Genomic DNA, 25997 nt, shown 5'->3' on the forward strand with positions numbered 1-25997 from the left:
AGCCCAAATCCCAACTTCTGTATTAAGTGAAACTATTTTGTCTAAGCCTAACCTTTTGGGAGAGATAGGTGAGTATTAGCTGGGGAGGGAAGAATTAGCCTTACGACAAACTGTTAAGATTCCCTACAAGTCTCTCTCACATATATATATATATAGACAGAGCAGCAATTTTGGCTTGGTGGATAAAGACCCCATTTACACAGGTGCACTGAACGCACATAAATGTCTTCATAGGATGCTTCTGCCCTACTGGAGCTGATAATTCTGACATTCTGTTCCTTCATTATAAGAGGCACCTCCATTTTGTAACTTTACAAAGTAAACACTTACCAGTGCAACACTTTATAGAACCAAGGGGGACTGTTTATGTTAGAAAATTTTGGGAAGGTGAGTATCAATGCACAAACTGGTTTTTAGGGTTATTAATACCCAAAGCAAAACAGCTGAAATGAGTGGGAAATGATACAATGCTCTAAGGGGTAGAAATCTGAAAAGTTTAGGATGAGCACTGCAGAAAAAGCACAAAGAATTATCTACATTTAACTGCTGTATCAGTTTCATATCACTCTGTCACTGTTCCAATGTCCAGAATCTCAATGATATAAGGTTTATGCAACTTGCTACAGATAACTGACAAGGTGCTAGGGCACAACTCAGTAGGGGGCCTGGCCATAAACTCAGCTGTGTAACTAAGATGCGCTCCAACACTTTGTCAATTAACCATCATTAGCAGCACGAAGTTATTCTTATGCAGACACTAACGTTGATGTGAAAGGGGCCACTTAATCTATCACAGGAACAAATTCTGAACACCAGACATCTCAAGGAACAGGCACAGGTGGAACACCAGCTTGAAATGTTCAAAGGCCTTCCTGACTGAGACCTGCACATCAGGGTGCGCTCCTGGATTTAACTCTGAGCTTGGATGCAAAGGCCTCAGCGTTGTCCAGGAATGCCTTTGCACAGTTAAAGCTAGTACACCAGCTGCATCCATTCCTTGAGATGTCCGATCTGGCCACAGTGCCACATGTCTTGGTTACATCTCATCTGGACCGTTGCAGTGCACTCTAGGTGAGTTTGAAGAGTGTATGAAGAGTGTTCAAAATTTCAGCTGGTTAAAATGCTGAAACCAGATTGCTGACTGGCTCTGGTTACAGGCAGCATGTAAGTCTTTTACTAGAACAGCTTCACTGTTTTCAGCTCAATACAAAATGCTGGTTATTACCTATATAGCCCTACATGGCTTGGGTCCAGGCTATTTGAAAGCTCACTCCATATAAGTCTCCCCAGCTTTTAAGATCTTCTGGGGAAGCCATTCTCTCCGTTCCACAACCTTCATCAGCTCGTTTGGCGGGGACATGAGAGAGGGCCTTCTCAGTGGCTGCTCCCAGGCTTTAGAATGCAGTGCCCCCCTAGAAGCCACATTGGCCTCCTCCCTCTTGTCCTTCTGCCATCAGGCAAAGACTTTCTTTCTCAGACAGGCTTTTAAGAAATAAGTAGACGTCTACAGCCTAGGTTCTTAACCTGTGGTCCACAGATCCCCAGGACACCCCCCCCCGTGATGTCATCACAGGGGTCCGTGAAGGCTTGAAGAAATGTTGTTATCTTTTGCAGTTAAAATAAGCAACAAAGAAAAGGAAATGCAGAACGAAATCTTGATTTCCCTTGCTTGTGTAAAACTTGGCTTTCCTAACCTAACCCTGGCTTTTCTAAACAAACAAAAGTAAGAATGAGTTATGAAAATAACTGTTTGACAGCAAACAACTGTTTGATATTTCTGCACACGGTGAGAACATGCAAGTGAATGATGCTGAGTGGCTGAGAGACAACACGTGACATTTCTTGCTATTGTGCAGACAGTCTGAAGCCACGAGAAGACAGAGTTGGAGTCAGTCGGTGTTGGTGTGATAATATTATTTTAAATTTGAACGGAATCATTCCAATAAAAATATTGTAATAGGAGTGTGTGCATTCACAGATTAACTTATTTCTCCCTTCTCTCCAAATCTGAAGACCCTTCATGAGAAACTTTAAATAAATATTTGATGCACTTTAGGGTTTTAAAACTTGAGTTAAATCTTGGCGCTCTGTGGCAAAAAAATATATTTAAAGGGGGTTTGTGGTAAAGAAAAGGTTAAGAAGTGCTTGGTCTAGGGAGTACTGGATTTAACGAATACTGTAGATACTTTCAATTTTTTTAAAAAAATTTAAAACTGGTTTTAATTTTGGTTTTAATCTGATTAATGTTCAATTGAGTTTTAAATACAGTGGTGCCTCACTTAACAATGTTAATTGGTTCCATTTAAAAAATCGTTATGTGAAAACATCGTTAAGTGAAACACCATTTCCCATAGGAATGCATTGAAAACCAGTTAATCCGTTCCAATTGGAACGGATTGCCCTCCTTAAGTGAAAATCGGCATAGGAAACATCGTTGAGTGAAACGCAGTTCCGACTCAATGTATTTGAATGGGTTTGCGAAGTCCCTTTTCGCTCCTGTAAAAGTGTCTTAAACTGTTTGAAACCTGTTTTAAATGCTTGCAATCGTTAGCCCACCTCCTGAAACCTATGCAAACTTAATTTGGTGTTGTTCTGAGTCTTCGTTAATTTTTGGTGAATTTTTTTATTCTCCATTTCAATGGAGATTTTAAAAATTCACCAAAAATTAACGAAGACTCAGAACAACACCAAATTAAGTTTGCATAGGTTTCAGGAGGTGGGCTAACGATTGCAAGCATTTAAAACAGGTTTCAAACAGTTTAAGACACTTTTACAGGAGCGAAAACAGACATCGTTGAGTGAAAATCCCCCATAGAGAACATCGTTAAACGATGCAGAAAATTCCTAAAAGAAACCTATCGGTAAGCGAATTCTTCGTTAAGTGAGGCAATCATTAAGCGAGGCACCACTGTATAGTGTTGTATGCTTTTTAACTTGTTATCACTGTACAGTTTTGATTGCTATGAGCCACCTTGGATCCCCTATGAGGAGAAAGGCAGCAAACAAACAAACAAACTGAACAAAAGGGGTATGGACAACAAGATTAAAACAGAGGAAAAACTAGAAGACAGAAGGGAGAAAGTATCGTAGAAAGTTTAACTTATTTTAAAAATAATAGTAACACACAAAAGCAACTCTGTAGGATTTCAAAAAAGTCCATATGGAATGAGGAAAAATAGATGGAAAAGAAGAGACAAGAAGCAAAATCTGCTATAACAAAGCCAAGAATGGATACTGCTCCTTGGGGTGGATATGATTTAAATCACGATTCAAATTTTTTAAAAATCTGATTTTTGATTTATTTTTTTTAAAAAAACAAAATTTTAAAATTTAAATCATGATTTAAATCAATCTCTTAAAAAATCAGTATTTTTATCCACCCTGCTACTGCTGCTGTATTCTTCCCACTTAGCACAATGAAAGCTTATGGATGCTTCTGTCACATTCATCTTCCAGTATAAATTGGTTTTTGTGCTGATTAACATCTGAATCTGAATTAAGGAAGATCATGAGTTGCTTTAAAAAAAAACTTGTGTCTCTTATGTGTGGCAGTCATGTTGGATTCTTTCCTAAACTGTTCTTCTGCACCAAATACTGAAAAAGAAAATACAGTACAACATTTTGCCATATCTGACAAGCAAATGATCATCTTAGAAGCAAATACTTGTTTGCTAGCTGGTTAATTAGGGCTACAATTCTGCAACTGATGCACTGCAGAGTCAATACTTTTTCTCTAATGCATTATGTCTTTTTGCGCCTCCGATGACAACAATTATACCTGGGCCTGTTGGCCACAATCCTTTTTGTCTTCATGTCAGGTCTGCATAACATGGCATGACTATTTGCAATTAACTCACAGGATGTCAAGGATGTGTCTTGCTTGTGTGCTTGGTTATACACCTTAATATAGGAACCTCAGCAGTTAGCTGCAAACTAGCTATGGCAAGTTACACAAAGCTTACGCAAATACCAGTAGGATTCCACTGATTATGCAGCATGGAAAAATAACTAATTCACATTGAAGCAGATTACTAATGTAAATATGTAAGAAAATAAACAGTGAATGTTGAATAACTTTCTATTTTGCCTGAGCAAGAGCATGTTTCTGTTCAGTTCTGCTCTTTCCTGTACTCAATCAGAATCAAGGTCATTTTAAAAATCATTACACTGATTTGAGCCAAGATTGGTGATGATAGAACAAACAACAGTCAAACCATAATGAACCCACAAAGAGGAGGAGGGTACACTATCTGCCTGTATTTATATATTTAAAACACCTACTACTGCAAAGACAAATTACATGATTCGATGTACTTAAATAGAATTAGGAACCTGCATTTTAAGACCTAGTTTTTAGCAACAGGTTTGAGATATAGTTGCTCGGATAAAAAGAACGAAAGTGAGTTTGGGCTATATAGTGTGGGGATTAAACAAAAAGAAAACAGTACTCCACTCCTACTAGTTTTTTATTTATTTATTTTAAGAAATCTCTGTTTTTCCAATTAACTGCTTAGAAGAAATATATTTCTATCTATTTGAACGAAGAAAATGAGTGACCATCATGCACTCTGTGCATCTCTGTACTATATACTTGTTTTTGCAAGCCACTGCAACTCTACGCTTAAGAGGCATCTCAATGGCTTGAAAAGCTGCCTGGTGCGCACAATTCACACAGCCAGAAATGTGCCCCATGGAGGCTCCAAACATGTACTTGGGCTACCATACAGTTTGTGAACGGTCTGTGTTAACAGACACTGCTGTACATGGAGATGTTGCTAATAAAGATGTGTGGTTGACAGACAGAACACTAACTCACTAATTAAAAGTTAATCAAAACCTTAGTATGTCCAGGTACTTCTGAAAATGCTAAATTCATTACTAAATTTGTTTCGATAACGTACGCACTAGGGATGTGCACTGGCCTCCTGACTTGGTTCTCTGCCTAAATGACACACAGACGTCTTGGTGCCCAATTCAGACTCTGTTTTTTTGGAGGCATCCTGATCTGATCCTTATTCCAGGTCCATGTTGGTACTTTCATGTTTCCAAATCTCAAAGAAAAATCAATTCCAGTGAATGGGAAAATGCAAACAGCCATGGCAAAGTAGTACAACTAATTTTTTAAAAGAATTGAGAAGTCGAAACTTTGAGAACAAAAATCTGTTAACCCAAGTCACTCATTTTTACGGCAGCCAAAACATAAAAATAAAAGCCAGAGAGTGTTTGCTATCACCTGGTAACCTTACTTCAGAGACCTTGAGCAACTGGAGTGTGCAGGAGAGGTCTTAGACTTCACCAAGGGCTGGGAGGGGGGGGACAAAGTAACCTACTCCACTGGCATATTTTTCAATACTTTCAATTCCTTTTTCCCCATTTTAATTATATGATTTCATTTCTCTTGAAATCTGTGGGAGCTGATCCTATATCAATGGCAGCCATTGGTCTTATTTAACTGATCATCATGCCCATGCTCACAGATAATTGGTAACTGTTCAGCACTGTCTACAGCAACTTTTGGGGTGCCAGTGTGGTGTAGCACATGCAGTGCCTGAGTAGGATTAAGGAAACCTAGGTTCACATCCCCAGTTGGCCAAGAAAAGTCAGAAGGTGAGGTGGCAATGTTGTACTTACTCACTGGACATCTCACATATCTTGAAAACCCATGGGTTGCCGCAAGTCAGAAGCAAGCAGAGGTATATAACAAACTCTCACTTTGACCATTTTTTACAGCCAAAAAAGGAACAAAAGCATCAAGGGAAGGAAATCAGGGATATCCACAAGAAGAGAAAGATGACAAATCAGCAGTAATGGATCCACTTTGTCAAAGATATTTGAAGAATATAACCCTGAATCATTACAGTATTTTATAAATATCTTAAGACCAATTTTGCTGAGGTTTCAATCATGTGTAAGATGTAAGATGTGTAAGATGTCCATCATTTTCTCACATGCGGCTTTGAAATATATACTGCAAATAACCAGAGTTTCTGACAAAATAAATATGGCATTTGCTTCCTCTCTTTCCCTCTCAAATAAAGCAATAAATGTATGGCCATGATATGCAACAGATCCAGATATGCCTTCAAAAAGAGTCTTCACTAAGATGACACAGAATCATCAGGTACAATCACTTTGCTTCTGATAGCTCTGTGGTGGAGGTTTGTGGGGAGAAGTAAATATAAAAAGCATCTTGCTCCTATAATGGAATGACTGTGAGGCTCTTTCCCATGCTAAATCAGGTTTTAGGAACAAACTAAAATGGACTTTTGTCATCCTCTTCTTCCTTATTTCTGTTACACAAGCAAATGACTCAGCAAGACGCAGGGGTGGTATCTGAAACCACAGCACAGGCAAAAGCAGATGTTTACAGATGTTCTAAATGACTTCAAGCTAGAACAAATGAAATAGTTGGGAAGGGGTCCACTCAGATACAAAACAGGATTTTAAAAATAAGGGAGAAGGGCCAAGACCCTGGTGCTGAATTAATTGAAATGCTGAAAACTGTTGCAATGGTCCTGAATCTCAGTTCATGCGTGTGAGATGAGGAACAGTTAATAATCAGTATGTTCTTATTTCAGAACAAGCACCCCATTTCATACACTGACTATAAACAAGGAGTTTTCTTCAGACTCAATATATATGCAAGACAAAGTGGGCTATAGTGCAGAAAACCTTATGCCAAACAAAACCCCTTCGTTTCGGATTCCCTGAAATCCCTCAGTTTTTCACACAACAGACCAACATAGCTATCCCTGTTGGAGCTTTGTTCAAGTTTATGTGTAAACTCTGACCCTCGGTACTCTAAATAATAAGGAATGAATGCTATTTTCATGGTGCAGGAGTGATATTCACATCATTCCTCAATCAATGGAGTGTTTGCATTTATCAAGTCTCCCGTATAATATTATGAAACCATCACTTGATCTTTCCAATGAATGTGGAACTATGTTCCTTCTAAGCTATGGGGCCGCGCAGCTGTGGAACACTGGACTGGGACTGCACAGCCAAGCCAGAGTTGTTAGCAGAAAATTAGAGGGAACATTCAGATGGTAGTATAGAGCAGTGGTCCCCAACCTTTTTGGGATTGCAGACCAGCTGAGACTCTGAGGAAGGCGGGGCACCTCCCCGCGACTGCATGGGCACGCTCTTGGGCACATGCGCGTGCACTCTCCGGTGCATGTGGGAAGCGGTGGGGGAGAGAGAGAGCACCAGCGCCAACATAAGCACTCCCCCACCCCTTCACACATGCGCCTGTGCAAAGGGGTGGACGGGCACGCAGGTGCCCAGGCGCATGCATGAAGGGGTGGGGGAGCGCTAATGCTGGTACGCATGTGCATGCACAAAGCAGTAAGGGGGTAGTGTGTGCGGGGGGGAAGGTCTGTCTCTGCAGCCCGGTCCGGCTCAGGACATGGACCGGCACCAGGCCGTGGACCGGGGTTGATGACCTCTGGTATAGAAAATAGTACATTTGGAGAAATAAAAAATACCGAGTATCTCCTGATGAGGAAACCACCGCAACTACCTAGAACAGAAAAACTACCAACAGACATATTTTCCAGGAATGAATCTCAAAATCAGTCAGAAGTACACAAATTTAAAACTGATACTGTTTTACCACAAGTACATCACAAATTGTTCAATGGCATGAAACAGTAGCTTCAGCAATCAATCATTCAAAGGGAGAGGGGAGGAAATTCTTGGTGTGAAAACAGCTCCCATTCCCTCTTCAGCTGTTTCTTTATTCCAGACTCCTCTTACACGAGATCCTCTCCAAACCCCGTTTTAAATGTAGCAAAGCTCTCTGGGAACTCCAAGGCATTACAGTAAGGCCCTGGTAGTTTCCTGAGAAGCACCTTGCATGGTGCATAAGAGGTAGAAAAACTACTAGATCCATAATGTCTTACAGTTCCCAAAGAAGTGGCCCACCCAGTTGTTTTTTTCTCCATCTTCATCATGTTCAAGAGAAGCCATTATTTCTCTGCTGAAAGTGATTACAGATGCCTGAATGAATGAATGAGTGAGTGAGTGAATGAATGAATGAATGAATGAATGAATTTTGTTAAAGCCCCAAGAAGTCTAGATGAGGGAATACCTCCAGACTTCAGGGATCTAGCGTACATGAATTCTGAAAATCCTATGCCTACTGTCTACAACTCCCATCATTCCTATCAGTGGCAATGCTGGGTAGGGTACATGGGAATTACTGGCCCAAGCACCTGGAAGAATCCAGGCTAGGAAAGCTGGTCCACTGTAACTGATACAGATTCCACATTATGAATCTTTCTCAGCCACCATGCATGCTTAAGAACAAGTGTGGGACAGAAGGAAACCTCAGTGTTTGTTTGAATAACCAGTCTTGGTGCAATATATCATGGCAGCAGAAATCTGCAGTCCTCCAAATACCACTGGGCTGCAATGTTCATTATCTCTCATCACTTACTATGCTGACAAGGTCACAATACAACAACATCAGGAGGGTCACATGTTCTCCATCTCTCCATCCCTATGCTGTTGCTCAGAAACTGTCAGAATGGTACACGCTCAAACCACATTTTGTCAATACAAGAATAATCCCTCTGCATTCTGCCACCCATCCAAACCAACACATTATTTTACACTGCTGCTGTGAAACAGATTTGTAAAGCAGACACAGAGCACTAGCACAAAGCTAATCCCCATAACATTACATGTGTACTGGGCCCAGTTATGCCCAGTGCTAAGTCTCTACAAGTAACCTTTAATATACTGAATAAACTTTAAATATGAAGCATACCCACAAGCCTCATGCTTAAGATAGATTCCCTCTCAAACATGACATACCAGACAGTAAAGTTCTTAGCATCCTAAATAACAAAATCACAGAGCAGGGATAATTACTTTTTTTTTTAAAAAAGGCTCTTACTGGTAGACACCCCTCCCAACTTTCTTACATCTACATTTCTTTTGCTCTCCCAAAATGGAAGAAAATACAGCAAGTAAACTTTACTTGCTACATTAAGAAAAGAGAATAGTAATAATAATAAATGTTTAATTATGGTCATTGACCAGCAACAATAGTATTCTAGTTTCAAACAGGAACGCTGCTATGTCCTCGTTACTTCAGGAAGTGACATTTTATAGGCACCAGTTGTCACTTTTGTACATGATTACTCCAAGATTTGTACCATCCCTCCCATGAGATCCACACACGAAAGCAGGTAAGACTTTTCTGGTCCATCCTGGCAAGCTTTGTGCTCCACATGGATCCACCATATCTAGGCCATTATCTACCAACTTAAATGCCAACTCTGCGAAATATATCTGGCCCCAGGGCCAGTTTGCAAGGAAACTCACTTACCTGTGTGAGTAAGCATGTGCCGTTGTAAAGAGCTTGCCCAAGGAAAAACACTCGGACAATGAGGACACTTAATTTTTTGAACACATTTTGAGTAGGCATTTCTCTTTCCCCTGAGGACTTTATCTTCAGCTGTTTCTTTTTCTTCCTCGCTGGTTCCATTTCTGTCAGCTGCTTCTTTGAAATCTGCCGTCGACTGCAGAAATGTGCTGAATCTATTTGTATCAGTGGTTGCCAGCATCTTCTCTATGCTAGCAAACTCCCCACTCGACTCCAGGTCCACACCACTGCTTGCCTTTGGCTTGTTTTTCGTTCCTTTCTTCCTGCCTCTCTTCTTCATAGACCCAGGACTGGGAGATTTCTGGGGACTGTTTGGACTGCCAGCCTGTTCCATCAAATCATTGGGAAGGCAGGGATCATTCTGGACAGCAGACACCATTGTTGAGTTTGGTTTGGAGTTCCCTGACTTTTCAGTCCCAACAGGATTGGTGATGGCTGCCTTGGGGACAGAGTCTACAACTTCTGTCTTGAGCAAAGCGGGTGCCGAAGACACCGATGAAATGATCTGTGCAATGGAAGCGAGGGGCGGCAGCTCTTTAGTTACTAGAGGCTTTGGCAGGAGAGGGGGTGGCTTGGGCCGTAATGGTCGCAGCAAAACAGAGTTCCCCAAAAGAGTGGGAGAAATGATTGGGACAGACAAATGTAGTGGACCCTTGAATGTCTGGGAATGTCGGAGAGCCTGGTGGTCCAGGCTGCCATTAACTGGAGGAGACTGCTGAAGATTATGGAGTTTCTCATCATGCCCATCAAGGAGCTCTTGCTTTTTGTCCTCGCCAAGGGTATCATCGCTTTCCTTCTTTGGAGCCTTGGGGATTGACAAGTCTATAGGCTCCATGGAACAGTCATAGGAGGAAGAATCAAATGGGCCCTCCTGTTTTACCAGCACAGAGTTCAAGTTTTTGTTCTTTTGGGAGAAGTCTAAAGGCTCGTCAACATTCCTAGGGAAGCTGTTTGCAGTTTCAAGTTTGATCGGTGTATGAGAGGGGGCGCCCTTCAAAAAGCCATTCTGCGATTCCAGGAAAGATGTGACAGGCTTGCAGTCTATGTAAGTGTTATCTTCCAATAACTGCAGAGGGGCTGGTTGGCTCTCTGGAGGGGTGATGTCCACTGCCAAGATGTAACTCTCTACCTCCTTCTCTTGGATGTGTACGTGCTGTTTCAGGAGATGATGGATGCAGTTGCGCTTGGCAGAAAAAGCAGTGCCACATTCTTTGCATTCAAATGGCTTCTTCTTCTGGGAGCTGCTGTGTGTCCTCATGTGGATGCGGAGGGCGCGGTAATGCTTAAGATCCTCACCGCAGAACTTGCACACCGTGTCTGGGGAGCAGAAGGCATCTACCATCTCTGCCGCATTGCTGGCAACATACTCAATGTTCTTTTCAATGTCCTTCCTCGTTGTCTTGGTGTGTTTCTTGCGCAAGTGCCTTTCACAGTTGGCTTTCACTGTGAAAGGGTAGTGGCAGATTTTGCAGATGTACGGCCGCTCCCCACTGTGCGTCCTCAAGTGTCGGATCAGTGCTGCTCTGTCGGCTGCAATGTAGTCACAGATGTTGCACTGGTAAGGAGAGATGCCCAAGTGGGAACGGACGTGAGCCCTCAAGACCCCAGAAAAAGGAAATACCTGGTCACAAAAATGACAGGGGTACAGGACTTTCCTCATGGCTGGAGTCTTCTTGTTTGCCGTTCCAGCCATCATGGCTTTGAAGTCTCGCTCTGTTACCTCTTGTTTGATTTTTGCCTCTCTGGCTAAAGGCATAAGGGCCTCAATAATGCTGTCTTGCTCCAACTGCGTTTTCATTTCGTGCTGATTCAAAGTCTCTGTCTTACCTTGGGAAGAAAGGCCTGATTTGGCTCCTGACTTCTTATGTGAAAGATGGGAGTCTGAAGTTGATTCTTCGGAGGTCTTGACCACTTTGGGTGGCACTGGAGGCAGGCTTGGACTGATACATCCAGGTGAGGCTTGCTGAGTGTTGACCAGAGGAGGAGGTGTTGACGTTGCTACAACAGTACGAGGTGCTACCAAGGGCTTTGGCTTCAGCGGAGGCATATGCTTGAATATGGACTGCACAGGGATATGAGAGGCCTTAGAAAGTGGTGGGAGGCTGATCTGTGGGGTTGCTGAAGAAGCTATCTTTAAGATCTGCTGGATGTCTGCAAGTTCACCAGAAATGGGTTTGACGACAATGCTATTGTCAGGTTGAATGATGAAGCCCTTCTGAAAAGGCTGTAGTGACAGGAGCTTCATGTTTTCCTTTGTAGGGGGAAGGACTGAAAAAGTCCCACTCATAGAAGCCGCCTCCAAAGGGCTGGCATTCAACTGGTTAGCACTACCAGGTTCCTGAGGTAGGTTATATTTCAGTGTTCTAAGCTGCATGTCTTGGACCTCATCATCTCGTGTAAGCTCCTCCTCCTTGACAGGTTCAATGTCTTTGGTATGCCGCAGTCCCAAGGATGCCATGTAAGCCTTCAGGTCTGCATCCTCTGACTGTGTTGCGTGCTTTTCTTGTTCCTGATTTGTTGCGTGGGTTTCTGTGTGCAGCTTGAGTGCAGAGAGCATAGGGAATGCCTTGTTGCACATCTCGCAGATATATCGATGGAATTCACTGATGCATCTCCTCAGATTTGTTTCACACCAGACCTACAAGGTAACACAATGGAACAAACACTATTAAATGTCCTAAGAACCTGGAAAAAAAAGAAATTAAAACTTCACTAGATACACTCTGTCCTAAACGTCTAGCTACACATAACATTTCTATGAGATGTTAATGAGAGAGCAAAGGTACACAAAGATGACTGTGGTGCTCCAGGTCCTTACTTAGCCTCCAACTTGCTAAAGAGAAACTCTGAGAAGGGGCTGAGTAGGACATGAGTCTTCTCTGATTTTCCAGGTGACTCATCAGGCTCATCTATGCCTCCTTTACCAGTGTGTTCCAAAGACACTATTGCAATTATGTATCCTTACAGTATTTATTTTTAATGCAAGGCTAACGAGTATCTCCTAAGGCTTCTGTACACTATTTAATTCTTCTCTACAGGATGTAAATAAGGAAGGATTAAGTATATCAATTGAAAGCTAACCATCTTATAGTGCACGTATTTCTTCTCCATCCCCACATCTGCTATCCTGTAAATTAAATACAATAAAGATAATGGACACAATTCATTTAGCCAAGAATACCTGAGAAATGCGGGGAAATTTCCTACAAGAGAAGTCTGTGAATCCCAAATCGTGGAAGCCTGCTGGGATTGAAGGGTTGTTCTGAATAAAAGGCTTTCCTGTTGGGTCTTTTGGAAGTTGTTTATGAATGGCTGCATTATGCTTCAACAAACCCCGATGTGTGCGGAAGGTAATACAACAGATGTCACACCTGTGCAAAGTAGGAGGAGAGAAGGAAAATAATCTATTAAGAATTTCAGCTATCAAATGACTTACCTGGTTATATGTACAAGACACATAACCACAACCAACACCACAAAAATATAGCACTGCCTATTGCCATCTGCTGTGTTAACAGTTTCATTTGCAATTACTAGTAGAATCACAGAAAATTGTACAGTAACAGAGATTGATGATTACTGGTTGACCACATCAAGAAACCTTTCTCCCTGGGTCGACATAAACATGGCAAGCTGAACCCATTTTCTTACTCTGCTCATCTAATATTCTTGGAATGTTTAAAACCTTTTAATGCAATCAAAAGGAGAAACCAACGATCTACACTTTATATAGGTCAACAGAGAGTTTAGAAAAGGTTTGTTCTTGAGCTTCAACTTTCAAAATCCATCAGTCACACTGGCTAGAAGATACCAAATATTGTTGTCCAAAACATACAGCACTGAACTGTAGCTATACAGAGGTTCAATAGGATTTTTTTCTTACTGCCAGAGTACAGTCATGCCCCGCATTACAACGAATCCGCTTTACAACGATGTTTTTGCAATCGCAATTGCGATCGCAAAACGATGGTCTAAATGGGGGAATTTTGCTTAGCGATAATCGGTTCCCTGCTTCAGGAACCGATTTTCGCTTTATAACAATCAAAAACAACTGATCGTTGGGGTTTCAAAATGGCCGCCAAGTGCTTAAAATGGCTCCCCGCTGTGCTTAGGGATGGATTCCTCGCTATACAGGCACCGAAAATGGCTGCCGTATGGAGGATCTTCGCTGGATGGTGAGTTTTTAGCCCATTGGAATGCATTGCACGGTTTTCAATGGGTTTCAAAGGGGTTTTTTAATTTTGCTTTACAACATTTTTGCTTAACAGCGATTTTCCTGGAACTGATTATCGTCATTAAGCGAGGCACCACTGTATTGGAGAAGACAAAAGGGGAAGTAGGAAAAGCAACCTATTCAGTTGTTAATTAAATATGTCCCACCAACATGTTAAGAGGGGGAGGGTAGTACCACTCCTCCATTCCTAGTCTCCCCTGGCCTTTATACATAGTTGCAAAATTGAAGTGTAGAGCCTCCACCAACTGTGGTGGCTCTCTGCATGAGTTAGAAGTTCAGAAGAGCAGAGTTCTAACTCACATGGAAAGCCTTCATAGATACCAGAAACGCTCCGGTTCAGAATGTCACCCTGTATGTAAATAGGAGCAATAGAAATGGTGATGGGGGTAGCTAGTATGCTCCTCCCTCCAAAGGCTGATTGAACATATCTAATAAAATATTGTTCTCATCTTGAAATGGAATTTGAAAAGTAGTTAAGAGACAGACTGAGTGAAGTTGTAGATACTACAGTTATATTTCAGCAAAAGGTGAAAAAGTTAAAAAATAAAATATATACCTCTTCAGGTATATGTCCTTTAAAAACAGCTGTTCTTCCAAAGGTAGTCATTTTAAAAAATATATAAGGCAAGTATATTACATTCTCTTCACTTTACAAATATTACAGTAAGTGAAATTGCACATAAAGCCTTGAATGTGTTTAAATATAACATTTAAATCAAACATGCTAACCCAGTTAGATTATCTATTTTCTTTCAGAAAACCAACATCATTGGTGCTCTCCCCTTCCAACCAGCTCCTTAAATTCCTTGTTCCAATTAACACTCTATGGCCTTTCTCAGTGCATCTGCAGATTTTTTTAAAGCCCTGATGTAGATTTTTTTTTGTCAAACTCGACATTCCTCTTTTCAGCCCTCAATGATGCATTTGAATTTGTAGAATTCATATATTAATTTACCTAACAAGTAGACAGACTTTCACTTCTACATGTCTCACTAAGGAGAGAACACAATTCCAAAAGCAAAGAGAACATCCCCCAAAAGCCATAGGAAGCAGTTCTATCAAGCACTATGGTAGCCTCATCAAAGCATTTCAAGTTCTTCATCAAGAGATTATATGTTGAGTTTCTCTCTAGTACCAAACTGAACTGGTAACAAAGTATCTGCCACAACAGCTTCAACTCCATGTTAAAATGCTCAAGACAAACTGTGCCCATTATTATGCCTACTGGTTCTGGCGTGATTCCCTTGGACTCACGCTTTGTACCTTCATTTTTGCAGACAAAGTTAGCATCTATGATGAGCTTCTGGTAATACGCAGTGCTGAAGAAACTGTTACACTACAATTCCTATCAGCCCTAGATAACATAGCCAACTGTGAGGAATTCCAAGAGCTGCTTATTCAACAACACCTGGAGGTCTGAACTTAGCTTACACCTGGCCAAAATAATAAACTGACGTGAACTGATATGACAAACCTCCATTTGGACTCTACAGGCAGCTATATACACCCTGCTACCAGTGCATACACACACAGAGGCACAGTATATAAATATTTCCCTTCTAAATCACATAAACCAAAATAAAACAGAAATCTTTTCATATGCCAATGTTTTATTCACTACTTAATCTGCAATCTATACTGGGCTCAACTTCCCAAGAGACAGCTTCTGATATAATATTCAACTATTCAGTTTTTAAAGATGCAACAAAACAACAGTATTCTTAAATGATGCAGGCAATTAGGGTGAGCAGGTTTCCTTAAAAAGCAATGTGCTACACAAAGTTCTCTGCCTACTGCTCCTGCTTCTCAAACCCATGCATTCCTTCTCACAAAGAAGCTATCATGGCCTTATGAGGATCCTCCACTGTCTTCAATGGAATGCAACATATTTTGGTTACGCAAACATGCACTGAAGTTGAATTGTACAGGCAAAGACATGCATTCCTAGATCACAGGAGCATACATTGAGGCAGGAGGCTCATATAAAGGTGCTATATAATGGCAGCAGCAGAGTTATGTGAATGACCTTTGGAACATGCATCCGCCTCCTTCAGAGACAGAGGAAATGGCAAGGAAAGTGATACTACAAGCAGGACTTGCAACTGCCTTGTTTTTTTTAATTAAAGCTTGCAGCAACCCCCAGTCAGCTGGGCATTCTGGGAGCTGTAGTTCATAATAAGTAATGCTTCCCCATCTCTGCTTTTGCTTTTCCACTGCTAAGGAATCTGTGGTTCTCCTGAAAGTTAGAAAAACTTCAAGACTAGAGACACAAACAAAATTTTCAAGTAGGAAATCACAGAGAAAATAACTCAGAATTATCAGGTATAATGAAAATATAGCACACCCCACAATGTCCGAAAGCATTCCATGGAACACTCACCAACTATTGTCATGACTGCAAATAGAAAGCTGAAGTTCACTCAGAGTGAAAAGTAGTCTCCCAGAAACATATAGAATTGCCCCCATCAGTTGGAGACACTTGATCTCAGCACAGCACTGCTACCAAGACCCCCTTGCCTATTCCCTGGCATCTTGTTTCTAAATTTCTCCACAAGGACAGTGAGGGTAATTGCAGGTACCCTCCCAAGACTTGAAAGACAGTGATAGAACCATAGTCTTGGGATTCTTAGTTTACTAACCCTACTTGGGTGTTTTCAGAGAGTTACAACAAGACTATTTAAAAAGTAAATCGCTGTAAATCATGCAGCAAACCTGTGGATGAAAGCAAGGAATTGGGACATGCTAACCAATTCCTGTGTGTGTTTTAACTGTCACTAGTACTGCAACACTACTCTAATAACGAACAAGGTCTTTCATGCTTGCAACAATAAGGCAAGCCTCCCTGGACACCACACGGTCATCTTGCAAATAAATGAACACAATAACTTCACTCCCTCCCCTCTCTTTGCTACCTTATCTGGTCACAAATTCCAATACAAGTTGATTTAGAGAATAAAAGGGGTTGCTGAGTAACAGTGCTTGCAGCCATCATGGAGGGGGGCGGGACTTCTTGTCCTTATCTTTTGTCACCCAGAGGCATCACTGAAGATGCCACCAGCAGCACTGAACAAACTTGCAACCCTCTACAACTCCCCACATCTCTACCTGGAGACTCAATATAAAGACAAAATTTTTTTTTCCTTTCCCCTACCCCCTATATAGGGTACTTTGCCCACTTTGTTGAAGTGCCTTGCCAAGCAGTACTACATGGTGGCCACTCCTTCCCCATAAATGGGGGTGGGGGAAATGTAGCTGACATTCATGCTAATTTAAACTGGGGGATTTGCCTGGAACATGAAAACTACAGGAGTAAAGTGAGATCTTATAACTCATGTTTTTACAAAGCTTAGAATTTGACTTAAGTTGTCACAAGTGAGGAGTCTGGCTTGTTGGTTTTTCTAAGTAAAGTCCTGCCTTTTTTCTTGTGATTTTAGCATAGCCTTGCATACATTTTAGTGTATGCACACATTAGGGCCCCTATGAGAATCTGTACCAATTAAAAGCTTCCAAGACTGCAGTATTAGAGCGGGCAAGAAAATGCAAACTGATGATGCAACAAGACAAATATTAGGTCTACTAAGAAAGAGGGGCCCCATCTGGATCCCATTTCAGACAGGACAATGTCTAATCATCATCATCATCTTAGAACTGCAAAACTGGAATGGACCCTATGGATTATCGTGTCCAGCCCCTGACAAGGATGCACAGTGGGAAATTAAAATCCCAGTCTCTGGCTCCATAGACAGATACCTAAATCATCGAGCTATCCAGCAGTTCTTTGGCTCAGCACTGCAAACCATAACACACCTAAACTTCTTTGTTGGCTGATGGAACTTAAGAGAGCAAAAACACCCAGCCCACTTACAAAAAGCACTACCGTTATCTTTCCCAAGAAAACCCAGCAAAGAGTAGTTTTAGATACAATAAAGATTAAGAAATAAAAAGGATGGCTGTAAGTATGAATGCCTTTCAATTCCAGGCTTTCGTTATTATAGCTAGCAGAAGACATGAAAAGTACATAGTAAAGGTAAACTATTTTAAGAACCAAAGAAGGTAGTTTTAAACAAAACAGACTTTTTTTTTCTTTGCCTAAAGACTTTTGAATGAGTTAAAAGGGAAAAAGACAGATATGCCAACTGAAAAGGATTTTGAAACATGTAGGTAATACTTTGTGCATGATGGTGTTAAAGAAAAAGTAAAGCATGAAATCTAACAAGAACACCCCACACAGACTGTCAAGTCAAATACAGATGGTGTGCCTCTATAAAGCAGAGATTGAAATGGACAGAAGGATTTAAAAGCACAATAGTTAACAAGAGATGACAGTTAAAGTGGATATACTTTCGAGGCAGTATTCCAGCTGTTCCCAAAGCAAAGTCTAATTTAGATATGATAACAACTAACATTTGATAGCCTTGTATTATTTTATCAGCACCAACACAAAGTGGTGTAAATCTCTGTAGACACTGAACTCAAAAGCAGGACCTGAATGTTTTCAGCAACAAAGTCAGGCTGCCCAATGTCTTGCAGAATATGATCTATTACTAACTGTTACACAGCTTGTTTATACCTAGGCAAAAACTGTGTGTGCCAGGACACACTATTCTTTTATGCCAAGTGTTCAAGTCACATTTTGCAACAGTGTATAAAAGTTAGGCTTGAAGAGTATTCTAAAAAGGCACCGGATCAAAGGGCATTTGTGTATTCCTTTACTACTTTCAGATTTTTATTAATGAGAGGAAAGCATTTTGCACATGCAGAGATATTTTTATTATTTATGGGCATTTTTTTTTCATTTGTATGGGTAAAACCAGGTGTACTGAATGGGTGTTGAGGGGTACTGCATCTAACCTGAGCACTTTTAATTTCAATAAACCCTGTTGTTTTTTAAATGAGCGAGTCTGAGAGCACATATTTAAATGGGATTAAGTTACCCCATTGAAGGCAAGAGGAGAAGGGGACGACAGAGGACGAGATGGTTGGACAGTGTCATCAAAGCTACCAACATGAATTTGACCCAACTCCGGGAGGCAGTGGAAGACAGGAGGGCCTGGCGTGCTCTGGTCCATGGGGTCACGAAGAGTTGGATACGACTAAACAACAAAGTTACCCCACTCATTCATTCAGAAACTAAAAGCATAACAGAAAACTTTCACATTAGCTGAAATTTTGTTGCTTAATTTAGTAAACTATACTATCTGGTGAGTCAACTCTGTAAGTTCTATTAGTTCAAATGGGCCTACCCTACTTGTGACTTACAACACTAAAGAAAGTCACAACTGGAGTAGGCCCATTTGAATCAATGGAACTTACAAAGGACTTGACTGACCCGATCCCCACTTATTCAATGGGCCTGCTTTAGTGCTACTTTCTATGCTAAGCAAAAGAATTTCAGCTACAATCTGGAACATATCCAGTATTAGTTACTGCTTGCCTGTATATAGGACATTAACATTAGCCACAGACTACTTTAAAAAAAAAAGGCCACACAGATACTAGCTCTAAAGGAAAACAGCTTTAACCCAATCTGTACTGATTCAAAGTTAAGTCTTAATTATCTGCATCAAAACAGCACTGAAGGAGTGGACAACACTGGCCATTGTGCCAGAATTGTTTTTCTAAATTTGCAAGAAAAAGGTAGGCATGGTTGTTGTTTCTCCATAGTTATATAGCTGTTTGAAATAAGTGCTTAGTACTTTAAAGCAAAAGACTTATTCCTTGTTGAAAGGAGCCCATTGTTCACCCTTGTTAAAATGTGCCCTGGTTTATGTCCTGTTAATACCAGCCAGTTCGCCACACTGCTCTTCTTTCAGGACAAAACTCTCTTCTGTCTCTATGTGCAAGAGTCTAAGGAACACCATCAAACAGCTAAAATGATCCCCACTGTTTCCAAAGAACAGAGTAATGGAGTAGTGGTAGCTCTCATTACTGCTGTGATGTCACAGAAAAGAGCCAAGGGTGACAATCTGGCATTCAGACAGATGGATGAGATGACTGTGATCCATCAGCTTCATTAGATGGATAACATTAGCAGTAAGAAAGTGTATCTATAGCACCAGTAAATGTTTATACCTTCACAGCACTATGTCAGCTGCAATTCCTCACTGTGCCTAAGAGGCTTACTGTCTCTACTGCAGGAGAACTCTGTGAAGTGTTGAGGCTGCAAAATGGTAAGCTCCAGTTATTTCTAGGACTAAGCAGAGATCAGAACCCATGCTGACTCCTAGCTTTAGTTAAGGAAAGGAGAAAGGCTTAATGATGGTCCAAAGAACCTATCTGATCAAGGAAGCAGGGGAGAGGCTGTCACAGGTAGAGAGTTTGAAAGGAGATCAAGGAAGCATGCAGAAAGTGAGTTTGTGCAAAATGGATGCAGCAGGAAGACGTTCCTACCACTGCTGTTAGTCAGGCAGACAAAAAGGAACTGAAGCCAAGATCGAGACGTGTGCAGTGGGGTGGGGAGGTTCTGATAAAACCATGTTGCTCAGCAATAGAATGTTCCAAATGTGGTGCACAGGTGTTAGGAAACTCCTGTACATGCGAGTCCCAGAGATCACAAAGGAGAGAGGAGGTGGGGATATATAAATTAGATCAGGAGATCAGCACTGAGTAATAAAAAATGATTAGTATTGCTAATAAAGTGACATCAAAGGTCACTCCACAGATTCATGTGCTCATAAAAATAAGAATGCATTCAAATCTAAAGATTACTGGCTGAAGTTCACCCCTGTCTATGTACTGTAGCCTTGATCAGTGGCCCTTTTACCCATCAGTCACTGAATCAGTTCTTAGAACCAAGTTATTCTCATAGCACAAAACCTTTAAAAGGGGATTGGACAGATTTCTGGAGGAAAAGTCCATCTCGGGTTACAAGTCATGATGGGGATGTAAAATCTCCAGGCTTAAAAGGAAGGTACTTCAAAATGCCAGATGCAGGGGAGGGGTATCAAGAGACAGGAAGCTGGACTAGATGGGCCTGATTCAGCAGGGCTCTTATGTTCTTAAATCCACAACATTAGCATTTATAATGCCTAAACGGGGTCACATGTTCTTTATACGCAGAAGTTCCCCTCATACATCTGATGATCTAGGAGTTTGCCTCTAAAAACACTAGCAACTGTCATCCTTGTCATATCACATCAAGCCAATTCTGACTCATGGCGAGCATTTTCAGGTCTCTGGGTAAAAAGTATTCAGTAGTGGTTTACTGTTTCCTTCTTCTCTGCATCTTGGGGCTGTGCAGCTTGCCCAAGGCTACACAGGCTGGCTGTTTTGGAAGGCACAGTGGGGAATTAAACTCCCAACCTGATGCCTAACTCACTGAGCTATTCAACCAGCTAGGTGTCTTAATAGAAAGGTAACATTTAGAAAACTACAGGAACTTCATAAGGAAAATTTTTTGACATACCACACATCAGAAACTGCAGTTTGAGAGACAAGGTAACACACAGTACAAAGTAAAGTACAGCGCAAAGTATTTGAGAAGATAAATTGGGTGTGTGGAGCGAGATGCAGAGTAGCATTATGTTGGCCCAGTCCTTCAGAGGAATGCAAAATATAAGAATACCCTTCTCCTCAGAAAACTCTTTGCTACAAATCCGGCTGTGCTTCTACAGAAGCTGCTCAGCACTTTCAGAGAAAGCAGTGTTTTTTAGGCTCAACACAAATGGCAATCCACCCACAAGATGGGGTGGGGGTGGGGGCAGCATCAAGAGAAGAAATCCAGTGTGGGAGAGGCTGCTTGTTTTCCCTATTGGCTATGTGGCATTTCCCAGCTCTGCTAATTATATCATCACTCCTATATAAACGCACCAAAATAGCAGGAGCCCTGCTGGCTGGGCAGACTGCAGAAGAAAACTGCTGTCTTTAAATAATCCTAACAGGAGGAGAGCCAGGATGAAAAGGGCAGCTGGGTGCCAACCTCTCAGAGATGATAGTGGTCCTTGAAAAGACATTACTAGGGTTGCCTTGCTCTATCTGGTTAAAGCAGCTCATTGGGGTATGGTCTGCAGAAGAATTCAATAGGATGAGAGGCTAAACTTAAAGAGTTAATTCTAGGGTAAGAGCCTCAATGCTCCAGCCAACTGCTGACATAACAAAAGACCCTATTATTTCCCCTCTAAAGGAGAATTGTCCTCGCCTCAATTATCAGACAAAGATGCATAATTTAAAGGGTTTACCTCATCAAAAGAGAACTACACTGAAAAAAAAAGGGGGCAGTGACTCTCTCTCACCTAATCAGGGCTTAAGCATCTGTTTATTCTTCAATGTGTAAACAAAGGCCTCCAGAGCACCTAAAACCTACAGATTTTGCATTTAAAAGACAATTCTGCATCTCAAAAGATAATACTGCTCACTCATCAAGGTAATACAAGACTTTTCTTCTTTTCTTTTTGGTCTGACATTTAAACCTCTGATCTGACAACAGGAGAAAGTAGCAGGAGCCAACCCTGTCATTTGCAGCCTTTCTTTTTGCAAAACCAAAGATAGGGGACCCACCAATCTTGCTGCATTTGTAATACAAGAAACTGCTCTATTCACTAATGAACTAGTTATTTTATTATCATGTATATAATGCAATACAATAAGAATATTTTTATCCAGCTACTCACTGAGTGTTTGAAAAAAAATCAGTAAAATTTTACATATTTATTCAACAATGTATCAGGAAGAGGAGGGTGGAAGACGTTCTATATAATCTCACATAGGCAGCTACCAAAGACATTTCGGATTTGAAATCTGCTGGTCTTTAAAATGTCACAGTATTTTGCCTTTGCCCTTCTTTTTCTCCCCGTGCCCCGCTATTTTGCCATCATATATGCAAATTAATTTCTATGTATTGCTTTCGCCCCAGACCTTTATTTAATATGGATAAATGCATACAGAAATAGTTTGCTGATAAAAGGAATATTCAGGGAATGCAGTTACACAGTTTGATAATAAATACACACAGAGCATGCAACTCAGTTTCTAAATACAGTGGACCCTCGACTTACAGACGGCTCGACTTACAGACTTTTCGAGTTACAGACTTCTCTGGCTGCAAAATTTAGATTCGACTTGCAGCCGGAGAATCGACTTACAGACCAGAAAAAAACCCAAAATGGGACAAAAATAGAATAAAAACCACTGGTTGTGGGATTAATCGGTTTCCAGTGCATTGTAGGTCAATGGAGATTCGAATTACAGACTTTTCGACTTGCAGCCACCATTCAAATACGGATTAATTCCTTAAGTAGAGGGGCCACTGTATACAATGAATTAGCTCAGTGCCACTTGCTCTTAATTTACTGTTTTAACTGTTGTGTATTTACAGCTTATCATTGTATGTTTTATCTATCATTATAAACCACCCAGAATATTGCATTGCACTAATGTGGCAATATATAAATCAAATAAATCAAATAAATCAAATAAATCAAATAAAATCAAATCAAATCAAATAAATAAATAAATAAATAAATAAATAAATAATTTTCAGATAAAAATAAGGTCAACATTTTCTAGCATACCCAAACTTTATGACAAATTTCTCAAAAAATCTGATTGTGACACCATTAAAGTTTTCAAAAGCTTCTGTTGGCCAATGTTGTTTTATACCTCGACCTGCTATTACACCTTCTTGCTTTTTGTAAAACTAGCAAGGATATATATGTTTGCTATCATTTACATGCTACTTGGAATATTCACATATATTGTTTCAACTGATATTAGAAGGCAGGTGTTATCCATATTATGTAGATTTGCTGGAGGGGGTGGGACTAAACTGAGAAGACATAGTTTGTCTATGGCCACATAGTGAATTAAAAGATACTTCACAACTCTTCTTAAAAAATGAACTTATGAAAAAAGGCAAAGAAAAAAGAAAAACATGAAGGCCAAGATCAATGGATTACAATACAAGGTGAGAATATAAACTTCATATGAAATGTCAAATTGTTTTCTTGGTAAAAAGAAAACAATTTGACATTTCATATGATGTGATATATAATATGGGAAGACAAAAACTTCTAGAAATATATACTCAGAATGCCTAAAAATGAGTTTATAGGGAATTCACAACTCAAATATTACATTATAAAAGTTCAATACTATACCAGGCACCAAACATTGTTAACCTCTGCCATGAAAAAGCAGGGCAAACGCTTACAAGATCTCGGAGCTAAAAAACTTTGTTGAGACCTCAAAATTACTCCACAGCATGCCCACTGAACTGAAGCATGTCTTAGAATGGATGCACATAATTTCTTCATGAAATATTCATCTGCCACAAACTGCTTCTCTAGCACCACTTCTTACCTCAACGAGGTATCTGGGTGTGCCTCCATATGGCTTTCCAGTCCATATTTGCATGAAAATTCCTTGAAACACACTGGACAGCGAAAAGCTTCCTCCGCTTTCTTCTCAGCTTCACCACTTTGTGGTTCCTCTGCAACCTGCTAGATAGACAATGGAACATTCTCACATGTGAATTCAAGCAACAGGCTCAGGTAACAAAATTCACATTATAATTATTACAGTAGCATCTGGCTTCATCAAAGGTCGCTGAAAGGTCGCTGTATATGATAGCTCAATAAAAACTGGCCCGTATAACCAGCATGATTTTCTGTGTCTATACTGTTTATTCCAAATGATTAGAAATGCCTCAGAGAAGGGAAGAATGTAGAAATTGCCTGAAACATGGACAATGGATTCACTCAGCTCCTCTGAGCAGCTTTGGACATATGCTTTTCCATTTCCTCCCTTGCTCTTTCATACTTCTTATGACATAGATTATATGAATATTAGAAAGGGGGGATGGCTCTACAATAGCCTGACGTCAAAGTAACTTTCCAAACTTGATAGGAAAATTTATTTGACCAGAAGGGGTTATTGCTAGCCACTAAATCCATGGGTTTCTTGGAGAAGAAAAAAAAAAAGAAATCATTCCAATTATCAACTTATAAAAGGGGGGGGGGGAATCAAAAACAAAACAGTTTCTGTCAAGTTGTCTTCTTGACACATGAGGCTGTCCTCTTTTCCAAAGGTGTGTCACTACATGTATGGGAAAAATGGTGAGCCACCCACCTTGCACCTGTTGTGCCTACATACACTCTACTACACACATCTGCTGGATATAATTTATTTTGGCAAAACATGGGAGCCACTTCAGGCACGAAGTGAACCAGTGCTCTTTCACTGAAGAGGAACAAAACCAACATGCTTCTTATTTCCTGTCTCATTCTAACTGAAATCCTTCACAGCAACTTGCCCTTTGACCAACATACTGCAGCTTCAGAAAATGAATGTGTAGCAACCACACATTCCTACCACTTCTTTTTCCTCCTCCGTCCACATGATGATTCTTTTTTTTTTTAATATTTAATTTGAAGTCTAAACTCTTTTTAAAAATCAATCCTAAATCACAAATAAAAAGATAAAAGGGAAAAGGGCGAATGAGGGAACAGAATGCAACCACAGGGGTTATTTTCTCAGTGTTTCCCAAAGAACCTTTTTTGCTGGAGTCCGGTCCTCCTTGTCCACCTCAGTCTCTTGTTTACGTTTGGTGGACAATCGCCTGCGTTTCAGTGGGGAGACAGGCGTCGTCGTACTTGTTGTGCTGTTTGGATCCTTCTCATGGATTTTCATGTGTCTGAAGTCAGGTGGGAGATAGGAGGGGAGGAAAAGAAACAAAAGAGCCAGTGGTTGAACACAGATTTTCAATAGTGGGACACTTCAATCAAGGTTTGAAAATATATGATTAAAAAAAAAACAACAACAGATTATTATAATTAAAGTAATGGACATTCACTATTTTAATGTGCTTCTCATTACAACGCTTTAGCACCAATTTAAAATATCGCAATGCACAAGAAGAGAACATAATCTGACAAAACAAATGTAATGAAGAGAGATTTTTCACTAAGTTTACTTGCAATCAAGCTGATTGTGACTTCTGGTGATCCTTTCCATGGATTTCTAGATACTCAATATAAAGAAAGTGGTTTATGATGTCCTGAGAATGCTCTGGGACTGTGCAGCTTGCCCAAGAACACGCTGGGTGACTCTTCTACAAAGCACAGTCAAACTCCTGACCTACCAGATGCTCCAACTCACTGAGCTGAGCTTAGGCCACCTTTATTTCACCATCTTTCCCAGAATATCTAGCATCCCTTAATGTCTTCACAATATGATGCATTTATCAGCCCTACTTCCAGAACTTGATGAAGGGCAAACACTGCAAAGCCAGCACTTGGAAACCTATTTTGAACTGGAGCACTCAGTATCCCCGAGTCTGTATGGCCTCACTTCTTACTTTAATTATGTCACCTCATCATGTGTCAATTTACCTCTTGGCCATTCATCCCAATGGAGGAAAGGCTGTGTTACTGC

The 25997-nt window shown here is 40.6% G+C and overlaps 1 protein-coding gene across 5 annotated transcripts in view; it reads right to left on the reverse strand.

The window, feature by feature from the left end:
- The window catches only part of RREB1 (ras responsive element binding protein 1), a 66036-nt gene that overhangs the window by 13250 nt on the left and 26789 nt on the right, over nucleotides 1–25997 (reverse strand). For 3 of the 5 annotated variants that reach the window (XM_078393423.1, XM_078393422.1, XM_078393424.1), the window contains 4 exons: nucleotides 25116–25257; nucleotides 23925–24064; nucleotides 12576–12765; nucleotides 9338–12032 (listed from right to left, as the gene is read on the reverse strand). In XM_078393423.1, the coding sequence (XP_078249549.1) occupies nucleotides 9338–12032; nucleotides 12576–12765; nucleotides 23925–24064; nucleotides 25116–25257 (3167 nt within the window). The remainder of the gene's footprint in view (nucleotides 1–9337; nucleotides 12033–12575; nucleotides 12766–23924; nucleotides 24065–25115; nucleotides 25258–25997) is intronic. The other 2 variants (XM_072998595.2, XM_072998592.2) reach the window with 1 other exon arrangement.

The sequence above is a fragment of the Pogona vitticeps genome, chromosome 4, assembly GCF_051106095.1.
Source record: "Pogona vitticeps strain Pit_001003342236 chromosome 4, PviZW2.1, whole genome shotgun sequence".
Lineage (NCBI taxonomy): Eukaryota > Metazoa > Chordata > Lepidosauria > Squamata > Agamidae > Pogona > Pogona vitticeps.